Genomic DNA, 19733 nt, shown 5'->3' on the forward strand with positions numbered 1-19733 from the left:
CTAGTAAAGTCGTAAGGGCCCGCGAATTAGTACTAGCGTATAAGGGCATTCGACCCGGGAACGAGCCGAACTACCGGGTAAGGGACGAATAGCTAGTAATACGATAGGAAGGTAAGAAGTCGTTTATAGAGTAACTATGGAAAGAGAGGTAGAACAACTAGGGTGTAGGGTATAGTAGACGCCCTTAGCTAGCGGGACAACCTAAGGAATAGTTAGCTACGAAATCCGCGGTCAAGTACCCCCCGAAGCTTATCTACTACCGCCTTACGAGGGTATAGAGTAGTATAGTAACCTAACTACGAAGCGAACACATCGGCCTCTAGGGGTACCTATTAGAGAGGAAGGTTCTAGGATATACAAATACTAGCTACCCCTACGGCTATTACTCCTAGAACGTACGGTACGTACTCCTCGTCTATCTAAGGTAGTCGCTAGGAAGGGGGGAGTAGATAGTGAAGGCGAGGAACCGGACGATTAGGGCACTTCTTAATAACGTTAAGGACCTACGGCGTATTACGAACTAGATACTAGAGAAGGGCTAGCTAGAATAGTACCGCCTAGTAGGAGTAGTATAGGAAGAGAGGACACGACGTAGCGCGACGAGACCGGCTAGGAGCGGGGGCTAACGGGGTAGTGATATAGACTACGTACGTTTAGAGGGAAAGCTAATCTAGATAAGGAGTAGTCGGGGGCGGGAAGGGTTTTTACCTATTCGGGTTTCCCTTTATATATAACAATAGATATATACCTATATAGGCCGGAGAGGGTCCTAGAGTAGGGGAATAACAAATCTAATCTAATCTATATCTTTAGCCCTCGTAAGCTCGTCTAGGTCGATAACGATAGTATTATTGCGCTTAGTAATCTCCTCCTTTAGTCGCGTAACCTCCTCTTCTAGGGACTGTCTAGTCGCCTATTCCGTATCGATTATATCCTCGAGTCGGTCTATCTAGTCCTTAGTATCTTACGCCTTACGGAGGTTAATATAGTTAGCTATATCGAGCGTAGTATTAAGCTTATATATACGTCGGTAATCGGACTCGATATTATAGAGGATCTTATAGATCTACTAGGGATAGTTATTGACCGTCTTCTTAAACTTATCTATATTCAACCCGTTTAACGAGTCGAAGGCTTCCTAGAAGTTATTAATAGTAACCCTCCTCTTCCTCTATACCTTAGTACCCTTATCTTCTATCTTATCCTTAATAAACTCCGCCCTATATATATTAGCTAAGTTTAGCTCTATCTTAACCTCCTCTTCCTTAACCGCCTTAAGTTAGTCGAATACCTTCTTATACCACTTACGGTACTAATTATTCTCGTCGAGTAGCTTATTTATAATATCCTCTTTACGTCCTTAAGTCTACGTCGCCGGGTTTACGCTATCGTTATCGGGCGGATCGGGTAGTAGGGTAAAGAAGGATATCTATTAAGAGACGCGTAATAAACGCGTCTATTAGTATTCTCTATACTTACGCCTAGTACGCCGGTCCCGGTCTATCTCGCTATTATTACTATATTAGCTATAATCTACTTTAAGGTACGACTTCGCGAGTACGATACCTAATCTTAGTACTTCCTCGTATACTATTGCGGTTTCTCTATAATCTCCTAAATATAGCTTCTCGTATCTCTCTATACGTTAGTAATAATCTATTCGAAGTATTATACGTAGGTATAAGTACGTAGTCGGGTAAGGTATAAGTCGAATAGATGTTCTATCTAAGAGAGGCGCGGCGGGCGCGAGAGTTATATACGGGCGCTAAGCCGCTAGTCGGATTAGTTAGCGGGCGCGGGCTCTAGGTACGTACCTACGGGTTTAAGTAAATGTACGCCGGTACGGTAATAAGATAACTTTCTATTATAGGATATATATTAGCCTTTAGTATAAGGTCGTTTATATATATAGTAGGTACTATTCTTTTAAAGTATAATTTAAGTATCCTCTTTTATCTCAAAAAGCCCTTATAGATTCTATAGTCCTTAATTACCGTAATATAGTAGTTATATACTCTACATTATCGTTAAAAGGTAAGCTACTCGTTATTACTTACGTCTAGGAGAGGAGCATTAGATAGTAGCTCGTAGTCGTAGTTCTCCGGTTCGAGAGGTAGGTCAATATCTATCCTAGCGGTTATTACCCTCTCTATATACTTCTAGAGGTCTAGTAGGCTAGCCTTAGCCTTAGTTTAAAGATAGAAGTTATAAAACTTTAAGGAGTTAGGGTATTCTAGCTCCTTTAATATTATAGCGGATAGGCTATCTAGAAGATACTATTTAAGGTCTATAATAGTATTCTAAAAAGTAGGTTAAGATAAAATTAATATATATAGTAACCCTAGGTATTTAACTCGGACTTATGACTATAAAACTAGGGATCTCGATTGAAATATATAGAGTATTAGTTATAAGGTATAAAAAACTATATTACTGAGAAGTAGTGCCTTATTAGCTCTTATATAGGGTAAGTTATTACCCTAAATTAGTTATTGTAATCTCCTTAGCTAATATCTATTATATCCTTATACCCTATAACGCTTATTTCAACCCTATAATCTTACCTTACGCCACAAGATTATACTATCTTTTTACACATCGTCTAGACTCTAGAGCTCTCGGCGTTGCTAGACTCTCGGAGAGACTAAAATTACATGTAGCAAGGGTCCGTCGACATACGCTATACCGCTTGTAGTATGCGTACCATATCGATCCCGCCATCTTTCGCCTCTCGCGTTGTACACTTCCAACAATACTTCCAAAGCTCCCCTAGCGCCGGGTCCCGCACACGCTGAACCGCTGAACGTTGGACGCGTCTATCGTTGGACCACCAGCACAGCGGTACAGTATCGCAAGCAGGATAAAGGGCTGCATCCGCCTGTGCTGTTGGATGGGGTCAGGAGTGGAGATTTCGCCAGGCGCAGAGCACCAACAACCAGTCGCCACCGCCGGAGAGCATGTTGATGAATATGCATCTGCACACTCTTCCGCACCAGATACGACGCCGCCTGCCCGCTCCACTTCTACATCCACGAAACGCGTGACCGATGCACCCCCGTTCTGGTCGAGCAATGCGCGCCACTCTCGCAGCATAAGCACCGCGAGCTACCACTCACTGAACCAGACCAGGCCGCCCGCCATTGTCTTGGAGGATCACTCCGATGACGGCCACCTCCAAGCTCAGTCATGCTGGGCCAGAGCTGTGAGCATAGATGAATACGTCGTCGTCTCGGGACCCACTGGCATTGGCGCATATGTCGTGTGGCACTGTACGGTGAGCACGCTAAAGGGTGGCGATTTAAGCATTCGGAAAAGGTCACTACCTATCCATGATCCGCATGCATGTTGTTGTGCAATGTATCACAAGATCTAATGCGTGGCCTAGATACTCCGAGTTCGATCGGCTAAGAGAGGATCTCGTGAGGGCGTTCCGTCATGCCGAGGCCATGATACCTGAGCTGCCACGAAAGAGTGTCGTGTCGAGGTTCCGACCGAAGTTTCTCGACCAGAGGCGTGATGGACTGTCGCACTTCTTGAAGTACGTGAGCCTTGCTTTTCGTCGCTGTTACTTGTGCTGACTTGCATAGCTGCGTGCTACTCAATCCGGAATTCGCATCCTCACCTATCCTCAAGGACTTCATCTTCTATTAGGCCATGCCATCAATGCCGGGACGGATTGGAATGACGCCGAGCCCAAGAAGGAACGTCTGGTCAGTCTTACTATCAATGAATCAATAGATGGTCATGTGCTATTTTCCGAAATGAGAAAGTAAACCCTGCCTGCTACCACGGTTAAATGTGAAAATCTTGCTGTGGTCCCAAAAGGTCAACCGGTCATTCACGACTTGTCGGATCTTTGAATAGAGTCACCATCAAGTGTTCTCAGCAGACGCATACACTCTCCGGCTCTCATTCCCATCGCTAAGGTGTGCACATCCCCAACCGACCCGCCATAACGACGACAGGTCAACTGGAACCAGACCTGGATATCAAGAGAACGCGGAATCACGATTAAGACCCTGGTGAAGAAGTTGGCAAGATTGACGACAAAGCCGCCTGGCATGTAATGCAGTCATACACAGCTTGTCCCTATATCTTTCTTCTTTGGAGATGGTCAAACAGAAGAGCTAGTCGTTGTGGCCACTGTCTCGCGCGAGAGCAGGCGTGTCCGGCAAGCCCGCCAGTTTCTCATACGACTCTCGTATAGGGTCGATCACGATGTCCTGGAACTCCTCTCGCCATACTTTGTCGTTCTTCAGCATCCGGTATCTTCTCAAACATCATTCCACGGCATCGGCATACGCTGGACCGGCCTCGCCGTCCACTTTCTCGGCCCACTTCTGAGCAGCAATTCGATCCTGAATCAGATCTCGAGACCCGTCTTGTGCCAGGTACGCTTGTCGGTACGGACTTTGATCCAAAGTGTAGCCGAAGCACAACTCCAATAACACGATGCCCAGGGTCGAGAACGTTTCATCTATCAGCCGTGGCTGATTGGGGTCTGCTGAAGGAGCGAAGTACTTTCTGAGGTAGAGCTGATCCAATTGTGGTCGATCCTGGTCCAATGGAAATAAGATATCTTTGCTGTTCCAAGGTTGCTTCAACCATTCGCTGGAGTGTAGTTGCAAGTGAGATGATGCTACGGCAAGAGCAATGCCATGTCGCTCGACGCAACTCAGAGCTGAAGCATGATGTCTCGGCACCGTCAACAAGGCATGTAATGTGATCATTTGAGGCTCGATGGAGGAATTCTTGACCGAGGGAAGGGTATGTACGCTGTACTCCCCGTCGATATTCGCGTCTATCAAGAGCCCACAGCAAGGGGCATGCTGGTTGTGCTCGCGAATGGACTGGCAGAGGCTCTCGATCTTCTCTTCACTCTGCATGCAGGCACGGATAACATCGTTCGTTAGATCGACCTTGGAATGTCCGTCAATTGTTGGCATTTGGATGGTAGTGACGTCGATTTTCGATGGCATCGCTACAGGTTTCTCGGTGAACTTTACTGATCTTGACCGAGCAGTCAGCCAACGATTGTACTACGAGTCAGACTGTGCAGGTGAATGACCTACGAAACGGCTTTTTTGCTTGGCCTGATAGGCTGTTTGCCATTCTCCAGCGGAGCGAGGATCGATTTTAGATTGTTCGGAGCGCGCAAGGACTGAAGTGGAGTCATCACAGGATTCGGCTCCTGGGATCTCACCACTGAACGTTCCACCTTCGATATCAAGGCTCGGTGCGGACTCCAAGGTCTGGAAGCCGCAGCATGATGGCTATAGTGAAAAGTGACTTTCAAATCCACGTCTGCCGTGCGTCTATGCACCAGCTGAATGTCTGCGAAGTGGCTTGTCGCGCATACACATCCCCAAGCTAGACATATGAGGCGATGAATGTTGCTTGCATGCCGCCAAAAGTCGCGAAGAGTCCGTTTCAACGTGGTATTCGCCTCGTGGGAGACTTGCAAACGAGAAAGGCGGGCGACTTTGTCGTGACGTGCCAGCAGACCTGCGAGAGAGCTACTACACCTCTCGATGTGCGCGAACAGCTCTTCGCGCCGCTCTTTCTGGATACTGAACTTCGTTCTTTGGGCCTCGTATGTCATCTTGCTGCGGCCTCGCTCGATACGGCTCCCTACTTTTCCAGGTCGCGGCTGCTAGATTCCGGTCAGTCTGCGTTGGTCGCTGGCCAATCGATCCTCATACATACTCCTTCCGACAACATGCGCTCTTTTACAGAAGGGTTGTGTATTCCTAGCACGCCTTCGAGTTCCTGTGGAGCATCCGCTATGTCCTGCAGCGTGTCGACGAAAAGACCGTGTACTTCGGGACCCAGCCGATTCAGCAGTCTCGCTTCCAACGTGAGATCTTCTTGCTTCGATACCGGACCCACAATCCCTTCCTGTCGATCACGACTGTCCGGCACTGTTAGGCACAGTTCTTCAAGCGTCAGCTGTACCTCCATCTGGAGATGTCTGATGCGGTTGCGACATTTCCTGTGCTCTACTTTGTAGTGCCTCCAGCAACCGAGGATCCTGAACGCGTCTTCATAGTGCTCCAGTGCACTGACGATGAGTGGAATGACACCAAGAACTAGTCCCGCGATAGCTTCAACTCCGCTCATGGTGATTGTTGTTGACTGGATTGCCAAGAGTCGTTGAGGCAACAGACTTGAGCCGCTTCCTGATGATGGTTATGATATATGTTTCAGAGCCCGCACTGTGGACCTCAGCCTCAGTTCCTTCAGCTTGAGGGTGGAAGCACAGCATGCTTGCGGCGGGGAAGCTTCGAGAGCCCACTCAGCGGTATATGAAACTGGTGCGGCTGACATGCTGTCCACTCACTCTTCGCTGTGACTTGCTGTTGCAAGCTGGCGTATACACCATACATCCATCTGCAACGCCAGGTTATTTGAGCATCATAGCTCTCTACAAGAATGACAGCCAGACAAGAGGAGAAGTCACTTGCCTCCATCTCTCAGCGCGTAAGCGATCGCTTCAATGTCGTTGATGAAGGCATCAAGCAGCATTCGCCTCGTTCGAGCACACTCAAGCACTTCCAAGACTTGCATCAGCGCTTTACGCTATGGGCTTTTCATATCTGTGCTTTACAGCTTGCATCCAACGTCAGGAGCCTTGAACATCGACTTCGGAATGCACCAATGCTCTGGGCTCGGTACTGGGAGCTCTTGCACGACATTGAAGAGGATCTTACAGACCGTGAGCATCAGTTGCGCCGCTGCGGCTATGATAACCCGACTGACACATGCTCAATCAGTTTGGGACTGTTTGCAAGAATGTATGACAAGCCCCGAAAGCAGTGGAAAAGAACTTGGCCTACAGACCGGCGCTCCCTATGAGATCGACGAAGCTCTGGAGGGCATCGATCAGTCGATTCGATTCTTGTTCAAAAGTAACAGAATCGCCTTGTCTTCTGATAGCAGGGACCGCTATTCAGTAGCAATGGCAGCTGTTCCTGCTACCGAGGTCGACAGTGAGGTAGTCGACTTTGACACCATGGGTGATCTGTTCCCTCGTTTGCGTCCATCTTCGCATGACTGGTTACGGCGTAGACTGGCGACTGCTAATAACATGCGAAGGAGATATCTGAGATACAGACAGTTGCGCCATGACAAGCCAGTATCTGGTATTCGGAAAGCGGATAGCGATTTCGACGACTTGAACACAACAGCGTCAACCGTTGAAGCATCTCTCATACCAGAAGCGGCAACACGCCTTGATCTTGACGACGTGGCTTCGATCGTGTCCTACAATACCGTCAGCATGACTCCAGTACGGTTCCGAGTCCCGGATCTGCAGGACGTGTGCAATGGCCAGGAGGTCTTCGAGTGCCCGCACTGCCTGGGCGCTCAACATATAACCTCGGGGGAGGTGTGGCGTGGGCATGTGTTGGCCGATATCAGGGCTTACGTCTGCACGGAGAAGACTTGTCAGACCTTATTGTTTGAAACGTCGCATGCATCCAGTACACTGCCTGTACTGTGACAGTAACAAGGTTTTCCAGGACACTGCACAGCTTGAACGTCATCTTAGTGCCGAACATGCAGATCGTTTCAGCAGCTCGCAGTTACCGACGTTATGCGACTTTCGTACACAGGGGTCAAACAGCATCTCAGTTCGAAAGTGTCCCTTCTGTGACTGGCATACCAAATTACATTACGCCGGCTCCAAAGAGCAAGTCTCGATTGACAGGTACAGGAGACACATCTGTGCGCATCTGGAACAGGTCGCATCAGCCGTCATTGGCGAGGCTGTGGACGAGAGTGAACAAGGTGGTTCAGACGCACAAGGCCAGCTGAACCGGGGCTTCGATTTTGGCTCGGAAGATGAAGGTCAGGATGACACTTGGAGCACTACGACGGACGATGAGGATGTAACATACCAAGGGAACGACTACGCCAGCCAGAGCCCGATGTCAAGGGATGCAAAGCATACTGTTGGAATTGACGGTATGCAAGAAGCCGACGAGAGGTCTCAAGAAGAATTGGATGGCAAGCCTCTTATCGCACTGAGCTATCCTGAACAATCAATAAGAAAATTATTGGCCGACAGACAAATAATCAATGATCACTAGAGGGCGCAGTCGGCGGACAAATCCAAAAATACAGCAATCGAGACAGCCGCTGCTGAAGCCAGAAGACCCGTCTACCCCAAAGTCCACACTGACTACCTCGCCGTGGAATCGCTGAAATACTACGATCTTCCGTGGGAGTATGATCGCGTAAGTCAACGTCTCATCAACAATAACGACAAGCACCAGCGCTTCTACTCCTTGTCATCACTCGCTAACACTGTTTGTACCAATAGCGTGACCCGAAATACATCATCATACTTCGCGACATGGGGGAGAGGGAGACAGACTTGTTATTCGAGCATACACGTCGCCTGAGAGCAGGAAAGTTATCTTGGATCGGCGCAAGCAGGACAGACAAGCAATTCGCGCTCCATGAGGAACGTCGAAAAGCCGGAGCAAAAAGCTCTGCCGTCGCTCTTAGCGGACGCGATCTCTCCCCTTCCAAAGATGGAACGTCTGGAGATCTTCGAGGGCGTCGTAGACGAACAAGTGCGAGCAGTGTCGCCGCACAACGTAGCTCATTCCATCCTAGGACTGGAACATCTTCGAAAGATCTCCTGGACCAGGACGAGCGTGGTGACGACCCCTGAGAGAGGGTAGAAGTAAGGGCGGCCGCGATCCAAACTTCGATATCATCCGCAAAGCTTGCGAAGAGCAATACTCGCTGGTGGAACTGGAGTGGTACAGAGAGGGCACGGTACTTGGATACAATTTTCGGCTCAGGTCTCGGTAAAGAGTGATCGCTGCGCAGTACCCACTCCGGAGGGACTAGGAACCTGGATGTGCCATTGTCAGAGATGAGAAAGTGAACACTGCCTGCTATCATGGGTAAATGGAAGGAATCGAGCTGTTGTCTCCAAAGAGGTCAACCGCTCATCCACGACACGTCGGATGTTTGAGTGTATTCAGCATCGGATTTCCAGCAGACTCTCGGCTCTCACCCACATCACCAAGGTGCACAACCCCAACCAATCTGCCATATCAACGACATCGACCTTCTCGAAATGTGGACAAACAGGTTTCCAGGTTTCGACCTACCAGCTGAAATCCGAGATTTTCTCTACGTCAAGCTCACAAGACCTACGCCTTGGTCACGCCCATAGAAGGTCCCTACCATAGTCCGTCACGGACTTATCGATGGTTCGATATCCAGCTGTATGCTCATTTCCCGGCACTTCAAGCGGGAGTACACAGCCCAGATCCCCGAAACTATACCTTGAACCTCTGTCGACTCGTCTCGATGCATCAATTTTGAAAGTTTCGGCAGTCTTTGCACCCGCGACTTGGCGAGGTGCGTGGTAATCACGATTATCGAGCATCAGGTCGAGGCTGATTGGCAATCGTCCCGGACCAAGAAATTAATAGAATTCCTGCCAAGAACAACAGGCCTTGAGATAAGTCTGCATGTGTATAACTCTGTTCTCACCGATGGGCCTTTCAAAGGAATAACATAGCATTCGGCTCAGCTTACGTCCAATAGCTGCGTGGTGTTGGGGAAGCTGCCCCGGCTTTGTGTGGTGCGCCGCAGAATCGAATACAATAGGCGAGACAAGAGATGGTGACTTGCACCAGCATCTGGGCTACTCGGAGCAACCTATCGGGATGGACGGCTGGTCTGAATGCAGAAAGGAAGTCATGTACCACCTGGCCTACCTCCCAAGTCAGGCTATTCATTCCGCGCAGAAGCTCACGTGCCTAGCCCACACGTGACCCTAGCGCGAGCTTCTTAGCGGTGCGCCTAAAGCAGCCGGGTTCAAACGTATTATCTTTAATACTATAACTTGATAGAATACGGTATCTTATATAATATAATACAAGCCAAAAGGACACTTGTTCCCACTGTGCTGGTAGCCACAAAGTACAGAATTGCACAGCCCCAAAGAGTGAAGCCAGATGTGCATGCTGTGGAAAGAAACACCCTTCCTGGTCCCAAGACTGCACAGCTAGGATTGAGGCAAAGAGGAGGGCAAGAGAAGCCAGGATCAACACCCCTATCAGATTCCAGACAGGGACAATCACCCAAGAACCCCTAAGGACTGTCTACAACCCTCTGAAAAGAGGCAGAACAGAAGAGACCACACAGGCCCAAGGCCACCCTGCTATGGGTAGACCAAAATCAATTGTGGTTGCAGGAAGAGACCCGTCACAAAGCAGGCTCAACCTTACCACAATCCCAAATAGCAGCCAGCAGCAGGAAGCACGAGAAGACCAGCAGGAGACCAGCATGGATGAGTCATGATTGAGACACCTAATCTTACCACTATCCAGTACAACGTCAACAAAAGCCAGCACAAGGTCCAGAGAAGCTTTCTCCAAGCACTGGACCCAAAGAAACACCTAGTTATTGCAGTCCAGGAACCTTGGATCAACAGCAAATCTAACAGACCATCTACTGCTAACGACCCAAGGTATCACACACTCCTAGCCAAACAAGGCACCCCTAGAACATGCATGTACATCAGCAAAGAGATGGCAACAGACAGCTGGGAACAAATCCAACAGGAAGGGGGAGACATCACCTCAGTCAGACTCAACACCAACCAAGGCAGCATCCACATCCACAGTGTATACAACCCACCCCCCAGCTCCAGAAGCAGCACCCAGCTGGGCACACTACAACAGCTGCCAGACATCCTGCAGAGTGACTCCCAACACATCGTGCTGGGAGACTTCAACTTGCACCATCCTACATGGGGATCAGACTTTGCACCTGCCCATCACTTCCTAGCTAACAGACTCCTCTCCACTACCCAAAGCAACAACATGCACCTAGTTACCCCAAAGGGCCTAACTACCTGGTCACAGAGAGCAAGCTCAAGCACCATTGACCTGTGCTTTGCATCACATGACCTGCAGCAGAAGGTCACCAGATGCTGGGTTAACCAGGACTTGGAGTCCTCATCAGATCACCTCCCAATTCAGGTGGAGTTTGAAACACAGACACAGCAGGAAGGAGACCTAGAACCTCAGCTGGCCTGGAAGGCAGCCAACTGGGAACAGATCAGACAAGACCTGGAACAGAAGCTAGCTGGACTAGAGACCAGGAGACTGGAAACAGCCTTAGACATAGACCAAGCAGTGGCAGAACTGGTTAGAACAATGCAGGAAACTGCGGCAGCCCACACCAGAGAAAAGAAACAGTCACTGTACCAGAAGCCATTCTGGACAAAGGAATGCTCAGAGAAGGTCAAGGCAGCCAGGCAGGCCAGGAGAGCCCTTACCCAGAGCCACTCCCAGGAAGCATGGGACAGATACAACCAGGCAACCAGAGACAAGAAGGCCCAGATCAAGAGGGACAAGATGCTGGAGTGGAGGTCAACAGTTGGATCCATTACCCAGAATCCTGAGAAGATGTGGAAACTAGCAAAGTGGGCAAGACAACCCACACAGGACAGAAACATGCTGCCCCAGTTTCCAAACATTGAAGACCAGGAAGGAGTAATCCAACACACTCTCCCAGGAAAGGCACAGGCATTGGGGAAACATTTCTTTGGCACACAGGTAGAAGCTGACCTGCAGGATCTGGAGGGCAGTGTGTATCCAACACCACTAGAGCAATCCTGCACAGTGGGAGAGGGAGAGATCAAGAGCATCATTAAGACACTCTCAGGAAACAAGGCCCCAGGACCAGATGGGATTCCAAACTTGTTCATTAAGACATGCAAGGACCAGATCTCCCCTGCACTGTCAAACATCTTTTCACAGTGCATGGCCCAAGGACACTGCCCTAAACACTTCAAGGAGTCACTGACTGTGGTCTTGAGAAAACCACAGAAAGAGGACTACACAAAGCTAAAGGCATACAGACCTATTGCCTTGCTCAACACACTAGGCAAACTCCTGGAAAAGATCATAGCAGAAAGGCTGACAAACCTAGCTGAAGAACATGGAATCCTCCCTGAAGAACAGATGGGAGGCAGGAAACAAAGATCAACACTAACAGCTGTGGAACTTATCACAGAGCAGATCAAGACCCTATGGCACTTTGGGAACAACAAAGCAGCCACACTCCTCTCACTAGACATATCAGGAGCCTTTGACAATGTCTCACACCAGAGGCTGATCCACATCCTAAAACAGAAGGCTATCCCTAACTGGACAGTCCAGTTCATCCAGTCCTTCCTTAGAGGCAGAACCACAAGACTAAGACTGGGCAGATACAAATCTGACAGCATGCCTACAGAGACAGGAATCCCACAGGGATCAACAATGTCTCCAATCCTGTTTCTCCTCTTTATGGCAGACCTGCCAGCAAAGCTAAACTCCAGAAACACATCAGCCTCAGGGTTTGTAGATGACACAAACATCCTAGCCTGGTCAGACAGCACAGAAGAGAACTGCAGAATCTTGCAGAAGAAACACAAGGAATGTGAGGAATGGGCCAGGAAACATGGAGCCAGATTTGCCCCAGAGAAGTATCAACTCGTCCACTTCAGTAGAGCCAGAAACAGACACAATATGCAAGCCCCAATCACTATTCAGGGACACACAACAGAACCCTCAAGTGAATTAAGGGTGCTAGGAATATGGATGGATCCAAAGCTCAGCTGGGGACCACAGGTCAAGAAAGCACAGGCAAGAGCAGACAACAACAGGCAATCAATTGACAGGCTTACAGCCTCCACATGGGGAGCCACATTTGCGAAAGCAAAGGTTATGTACAAGGCCATTGTGAAGCCAGCCATGCTATATGGAGCCCAGATCTGGTCAGCCCAAGACAAGATCCCAAAGAGAATTGCAGATCCCATCAGCAGAGCCCAAGCCTCCTGTCTGAAAAAGGTGCTTGGAGCATACAAGTCAACTCCAACAAGGGTGGTCGAAATGGAGTCTGGCTCCCCACCAGCCAAGCTCTACCTTCAAGGGTTGAGATACCAGTATGCAGGAAAGACGTCTGCATACCCAGCCCAGCTAGTAATCCAGAAGGCAGTCAACAAAATCAGGAGCCAGTGCACAAGAAGGCACAGACAAGCAAGACCCAATCCAGCCCCACAGAAGCAGCAGGACCTGCAGAAGTTCAAAGAACTAACAGAACAGCTGCACCTAGCCCAGCAGGAACAGGACAGAAGGGCTCAAGGGAGAGGATCAGCAGCCAGCCAAGGGAAGAAGCAACAGTCTCTAGCTGAAAGGATGGCAGGACTCCTCTGGAAGACTGAATGGACAAGAACCCCACAGAGGCCAGGAACCCCAAAGGCACTCCAACAGTTTGGTAGCCACAACTACCTACTGTACTCAGACCTGACCAGGTCAGAAGCAAGCATAGCAATACAAATCCGCTCTGAACACATCGGAGTCAGGGCATACCTGCATCAGAGAAAAGTCCCAGGTATCGAAGACAAGAGTTGCCCATGCGGCTACCTGTCCCAGAATGTCGAACATAGACTTCTGGTTTGCAAAGAATGGAGTACAGGGAGAGGTGAATGGAGGGCAAGGGCAAGGAACAGAAACTTCCAAGCCATGATCAGCAATAAGGGAGACCTCCAGAGAATTACAAGGTGGATCATCCACCAAGGATTTTTGGAGCAGTTCTCTCTTACTAGGGAAACAGAGAGATGGATTGAGGAGAGAAAGAAGGAGGAGGAGAGCAGGAAGAGGGGGACAACTCTAGGGTTGCAGACAAGGTAGTCAGAGGCTAACCACCATGACACTAGTGCACCCTAATGGAAGGAAAACTGAGAACTCATAGCAAGGAAGCTATTAGAGAAGGAGAGGAGGTTTTTACCTAGGAATAGGTTTCCTACCTTATGCAGTAACATATATAGACATAAACCCGCATGGGCCGGAGGGCACCACAACGGGTAAATGAATCATCTATCTATCTATATAATATAATAACTAACGTAAAGTACTAGTAAGCTAGGAACACTAGTAAGCTAGAAATTTTGTCTTAGTACGACTAACTCGTATTCTTTATTAATCAATTTCACTACTATTAAATAGAGAACTAGTACACTTAATACTCTTATCCGATTTAGAATTGTTCTCTTTATCTTCCTAGTACGTTCGTATATTATAGCTAGTCCGACCGTAGTTACTAAACCGCCGTCTACTTAGCTAGCCCTCTTTCGTACTCTCTAACCTACAACTCTTCTTTAACTATTCTATAGTCTTTAACAACTCGACGACTACCTATAACAAGCTAACTCTATACTCTAAGACCCCGCCGTACTAGAGACGCTTTCGTTTACGAGATCGGCGCTTTATAAGAGTCTTAACTTATTATTTAAGCTTAGACTTACGAGCTCTAAGAAGCGCATTCTTATATAGTATTACTTCGCTACCTTTTATAAGCTAAGAGAAGCTATTATAAGCTATTTTAGAGCTGCTTAGTATAGCGTCGTATATATTAAGAATATATAGGCCGTAGGATAAGTATATAGGTGTAGGTATATTATATAACTAGATAACGTAACTAGGGTTTACTAGTCTATACGCTAGTAAACATCCGGACACCTAGTATCTACCTATACTAATACTAGCGATACTGTATATAGATATACGCTATCCTATTAGGTCCTTCTTCGTCTATCGTATAATCCGCCGTCTTCTACTACTACGTAACTCGTACCTATTTAATAGGTTATAAGCCCGGGTTAGTAACTCGGTGTTTCACCCTCGACAAAGTCGTATTAGAGTTATTCCTCTTTAGAACAAAAGGAAGGTAGACTAGAGGCCGTACCCGCCTTATATAGGAAGCTATAGCCGTGCTATAGGTATATATTAGACGTAAAAGAGCCTAGTAAGGTACTATTAGACTCCGAGTTAGGGAGCCTATACTAATACCTTAGACAAGTAGGCGAGCTTACTAAGAAGAGTCACTCTCCGGACATCGCGTTCGTATCGACTAATTGTTTATTCTAAGAGAGCCGTAGTGTCTTAGAAACCCCCTTTACTAAGAGAGTTACGCTATAGTATCTTAGTACTAATACGATCCTTACCGACCGACTTTCCTCCTCTTCCCGGCGGATAGCTATCCTCTCCGCTATTAACCTCGCGTTCGGTTTATCCTATTTCGATCCGATCGCGTACGACCGAATATATCCTTTTACCTAAGGGTAGCTAACCTATCCCTTAACTTATAAAAATAGAGAACGAGACTAGGTTTATAAGAAAGAGAGTAGCACCTACTCTAATAAGAGAGAACTATAAAATATAGTTTAAGCTAATAAGAATATACCTAGTATTAAAGTAGGTTAACTAGGTCCTCGAAGACATTATTACGGACATTCCCGCTATAACCCTATCTATAGCGACACCCTCTATATTATCGGAGTTATCCCTTCCTATAGATTAAGCAATAAGGAAGGCATTGTATAGACGGTATAATGTAACGGCCCTATATAAGATATATATCTATCTGTCGATAGATAATGAAGAGATAATATATAAGATCCGGTATACAAAGGAGTTATAGGAATAAGCTAAAGCTAAATATAAGAGAAGACTTCTCGCTACTAGAAGAAGTTTGCTTTAGCAATACACTAATTTTGTAATAATAGAGGACCAGTTAATAGATAACGCCTAGTAGGAGCTTAGCTCAATTATAAGGAGGGCTATTTCAATCTCGCCTTAGTTCTAAGACATTAAGACTAAGGATAGAAAGATCTAGCAACTCTTAGTAGCTCTACTAGACTTATTTGGCTTAATTCGCGATGTAATTAATGCCTAGGTAAATCTCTTACTATAAGACATTCTTACAATTCTTAGGGAGAAGCAAGAATCAATAATTTATTAAGGGATAGCTATGTTCGCTAAGAAGGGTTTCTAGGGCAAGCTTACGTACTATCTCTATAATAGTGACCATTTTATAAGTAAGTGCCTATACCTTTCTATAGCTTAGTAGGCTATTAGGAATAAGGACAAACTAGCTAGGGTTACCTACCCTACTAAGAGACAACCGTTACTTCCTCGTAGGAGGTCATTATTACTAAACCTTCGTAATATCCTTAAGGTAATAACGGAACTTATAAAGCAGATAAAGGAGAGCCGTAAGCTAAAGGCCTCCTCTAGTAAGAAGCCTATAAGGGCCTATACGACCTAGGAAGACGTATTAGACTCTAAGATACTATTAGAAGATAATAATGTTGATGAAGTTGCCTATTCTACTATAGAAGCTAAGGGTAAGTACCCCTCGTCCGAGTAGTTGCTTAACTCTTATGCTTTATTATATATAACTGACTAAGATTTACTATTGAGGACACTAAAGCCTCTTTAAAAGAGGAAGTAGATCAAGCTTAGAGGTACCTATCTATAAGCTATATATATAGGAAGTGTAGAAATAGGTAGTCCTTCTAGAAAGTAAATTGTCTTAGAAAATGTCTTGTTTGTTCCTAGCCTTAGAGTTAGCCTTATTTCGTAGAATTAGTTTAGCTAATAGTTTACTATCTAACTACCTAATTTCACCCTAAAATCCTTGTCTAGTAAACCCGTTATCTAGACTAAACTTCGAGGAGGAGTACCGTTTATCTACTCGATCTCGGAAATTCTTAAGCTATAGTATACTAGTATACTCTCTAAAGAACGTGACGGTACCGCTATAGCTAACACTAAGTCCGAAGAATAGTAGGAGCTATAGTATAGAAGATGTATACACCTTAGTAAGGGACTGCTAAGAAACCTTTATAGAGTTACTAATAAGAAAGATCCTATCTCTATTCCTTCTAAACACCTAAGTTATAAGGTATGCTCCCTTACTAATATAAGGAAGTTTAAGGGACCTACTATAGAGAGAAAAGGAGAAAGGCTAGCCCTTGTCTCTATTGACATCTATAGGCCTTTTTAGGGCGTAGTCTCTAGGCTAGGATATAAGTACTAGCTTGAGATTGTAGACAACTTCTCTAGGAAGAAGTAGGTAATCCCTTTAAAGGCTAGGAGCGACGCTCCTATAGCCCTACGGGATTAGAAGGTCTAGGTAGAACGGTAGTCAAGGTGCTTTCTATCTACGATCCGTAGTAATAGTATAAAGGAAATTCTCGCCTTACTAAAAGAGTAGGAGAAGGAGTTTAGTACTTAGATAGATATAACTAATGCCTAGAACTCCCTTGAAATTAGACCTATAGAAAGGTCAATTTAAGCCTCTAAGAATATAGTCCGGGCTATACTTAAAGACTCTAGTATACTAGTTAAGTTCTAGCTAGAAGCTTTATAAGTATAGACTATAATTAGAAATAGACTACCTAATAGTCCGATTATTAATAGTATTGCTCTTTTACTAGAAGAAGCCTTGACTAGCTAAGTACTGTTAGTCGACCATTTCCGCGTCTAGGGATACAAAGCTATAGTCTATATAGACCTAAGAGCCTAACCTTAAGGCTTAAGGAGAGACAAGTTAATAAACCGAGGAAAAGAAGCCGTATTTATAGGCTACTTAGAAAACACTACAAAACAATAGCTATTCTAGGATCCCGACATAAAAGCAATAAAAGCGTATAGTCACGTCGACTAGTTTAAGAATAAGAAGGGGGGAGATATAGATCTTGGTATCACCTTTACTAACTAGCCAAGTCGAGCGCTATAGCGTAATCCTGTTAGGAGGAAGCCCTTTAGGGCGAAATTTTCCGATAGGGGATTATTAGAGACACCGTTACGAAGGCTAAGAGAAAATATTAAGGCGGTCTTAATACTATCGAAGGCCGATAACGGTAGATCTATACAGAACCTACCTAAGTCATTAACACTATAGTAACCGCTATTTATATAACTTTTCCCTCCCCTAAAGGATATTACGGAATACTAGAAGTTTAGAGATTAGGGTACTCTAATAAAAGAAAAAGAAGATGTCGTTTAGTTCGACCTATCCGAACACCTAGCGCCACCTTAGGTTGTAGGCAATAAGAGGTTAAGGGGGGACGCAGATAATAACTCTAAAGAGTATAAGGCTAAACACTATAAGGCTCTTATCGCCTAGATGTTCTATCTACACCCTATAATAAGCTAGGTAGAGGAGATTCTAAACGACGTAGAAGAATATACATTTGCTACTATTAGGTAGGCTATAGCCTATTAGTAGGAAGTGCTAATCCCAAAGTCCTATAAGGTAGCCGTAGGAGACCCTAAATAGGGACATATATAGAGAGAGGTAATCGAGAACGAACTTATTACCTTAGTAAGCAATAACACCTAGGAAGTAGTTGTACCGCTAAAGGGTACGAATCTAGTTACTTCTAGGTAGGTCTTCGATATAAAAAGAATGATTAGTAGAGCTATTAAGAAGTTCAAGGTAAGACTAGTTATAAGAGGGTTTTTATAGAAATATAGGGTTGACTTCGAAGAGACCTTTATACCTACTATTAGATATAATACTCTCCGAGTATTTATAGTAGTAGTGTGTAAGAGAGATCTCGAGATGTACCTAGTAGATATAAATTATGCTTTTACCTAAAGTAGCCTTCTTAAAGACATCTATATAATCCCACCCCTAGGAGTTAAAGCACCTCTAAACATAGTATTCAAGGTCCTACGAAGCCTTTATAGGCTTAAGTAAGTAGCTAGAGACTAGAACAAGCTCTATATTACGAAGCTAGAGAAGATTAGATTTACCTAGTACTAGGCAGATCTATGTCTACTTATCTATACGGATAGAGACCTTATAGTCCTTATCTATATAGATGATATACCTATTATAGCTCCGAAGCTATTAGATGTTTAGTGGTTTAAGGCTAAGCTTAGAAAAGTGTTTAAGATTAAAGATCTTAGTGAACCTACGAAGATCCTTAGAATAAGGATTATAAGAGACAGGTCCTAAGGCACTTTGAAGCTTAATCAAGGACACTAAGTCTACGCTAACTTAGCTAAGATGAACATAGCTAGAGAGAAGGCTACGCTAACCTACTTACCTATAGAGAGCTACGAGCATTTAGTGCCTACGGCTCCTATAGATAAGAGGTGTAACAAACAGGATTACTAGAGCTAAAATAGTACCTAGATGTAGCTAATAATAATGACAAGGCTAGACTTAGTATTCCCCCTTAGAAGAACTAGCTTATATGTTGCTAATCCCTCGTAGTAGTATATAAAGGCTTTAAAGACGCTCTCCTAATACCTACGGTCGTACCTAGACCTAGGTCTTATATATAGAAAGGGAGGGGGCAATCTCTAGGGATACTTAGACTCTAACTACGCTATAGACAAAGTAGATAGAGTCTCAATTCTAGGATACGTATAGTTCCTTTATAGATCACCTATGTCCTAGATAAGTAGGAAGTAGAAGTCTATTATAACATTAACAATAGAAGCTAAGTTTATAGCTATAAACGTAGCCGTAAAGTAGTCACAATTTCTTACTACTATTCTTAGGGAAATGGGGTGCCTAGAACTAGTAGGAAAGAGCTCTTTCTAGCCGAGTATAAGGGTAAGCAAGGGCACTATTAACGAGCTAAGGCTAGCTAAGCTTATAGGTAACAACTAAGCCGCTTTAATACTTATTAAAGATGCCTATATATATAAAAGGTCAAAGTATATTGATGTTATATATAACTATATTAGACGTCTCTAGTAGTAGAAGAAGATTATAGTAGACTACTACTATATAAAGGACATAGCTACTAATAGGTTAATAAAGCCCCTTAATAGCTAGTAGTTCTAAAACTTTATAAGGTAGCTCTAGCTTACGTAACGGGATTATAGGAGACTATATAGCCTAAGTAG

General features: G+C 45.5%; 3 protein-coding genes across 3 annotated transcripts; 2 read left to right on the top strand and 1 right to left on the bottom strand.

Annotated features, from left to right (window-relative positions):
- Positions 1 to 2890: 2890 nt before the first annotated feature.
- CLAFUR5_08115 (PX domain-containing protein) lies at positions 2891 to 3651 on the top strand (the record flags this gene model as incomplete). Its single annotated transcript, XM_047907263.1, has 3 exons — positions 2891 to 3315; positions 3386 to 3538; positions 3588 to 3651. 3 exons carry the CDS (start codon positions 2891 to 2893, stop codon positions 3649 to 3651), a joined length of 642 nt encoding a protein of 213 aa, XP_047759427.1.
- Positions 3652 to 4280: 629 nt separating this feature from the next.
- On the bottom strand, positions 4281 to 6120 carry CLAFUR5_08116 (uncharacterized protein; the record flags this gene model as incomplete). Its single annotated transcript, XM_047907264.1, has 3 exons — positions 4281 to 5010; positions 5073 to 5653; positions 5707 to 6120. 3 exons carry the CDS (start codon positions 6118 to 6120, stop codon positions 4281 to 4283), a joined length of 1725 nt encoding a protein of 574 aa, XP_047759428.1.
- Positions 6121 to 6432: 312 nt separating this feature from the next.
- On the top strand, positions 6433 to 8680 carry CLAFUR5_08117 (uncharacterized protein; the record flags this gene model as incomplete). The annotated part of the gene is made up of 5 exons (XM_047907265.1): positions 6433 to 6715; positions 6774 to 7288; positions 7614 to 7965; positions 8125 to 8237; positions 8324 to 8680. 5 exons carry the CDS (start codon positions 6433 to 6435, stop codon positions 8678 to 8680), a joined length of 1620 nt encoding a protein of 539 aa, XP_047759429.1.
- Between the last annotated feature and the right edge of the window lie 11053 nt (positions 8681 to 19733).

This window comes from Fulvia fulva, chromosome 3 (genome assembly GCF_020509005.1).
Source record: "Fulvia fulva chromosome 3, complete sequence".
NCBI classification, from domain to species: domain Eukaryota; kingdom Fungi; phylum Ascomycota; class Dothideomycetes; order Mycosphaerellales; family Mycosphaerellaceae; genus Fulvia; species Fulvia fulva.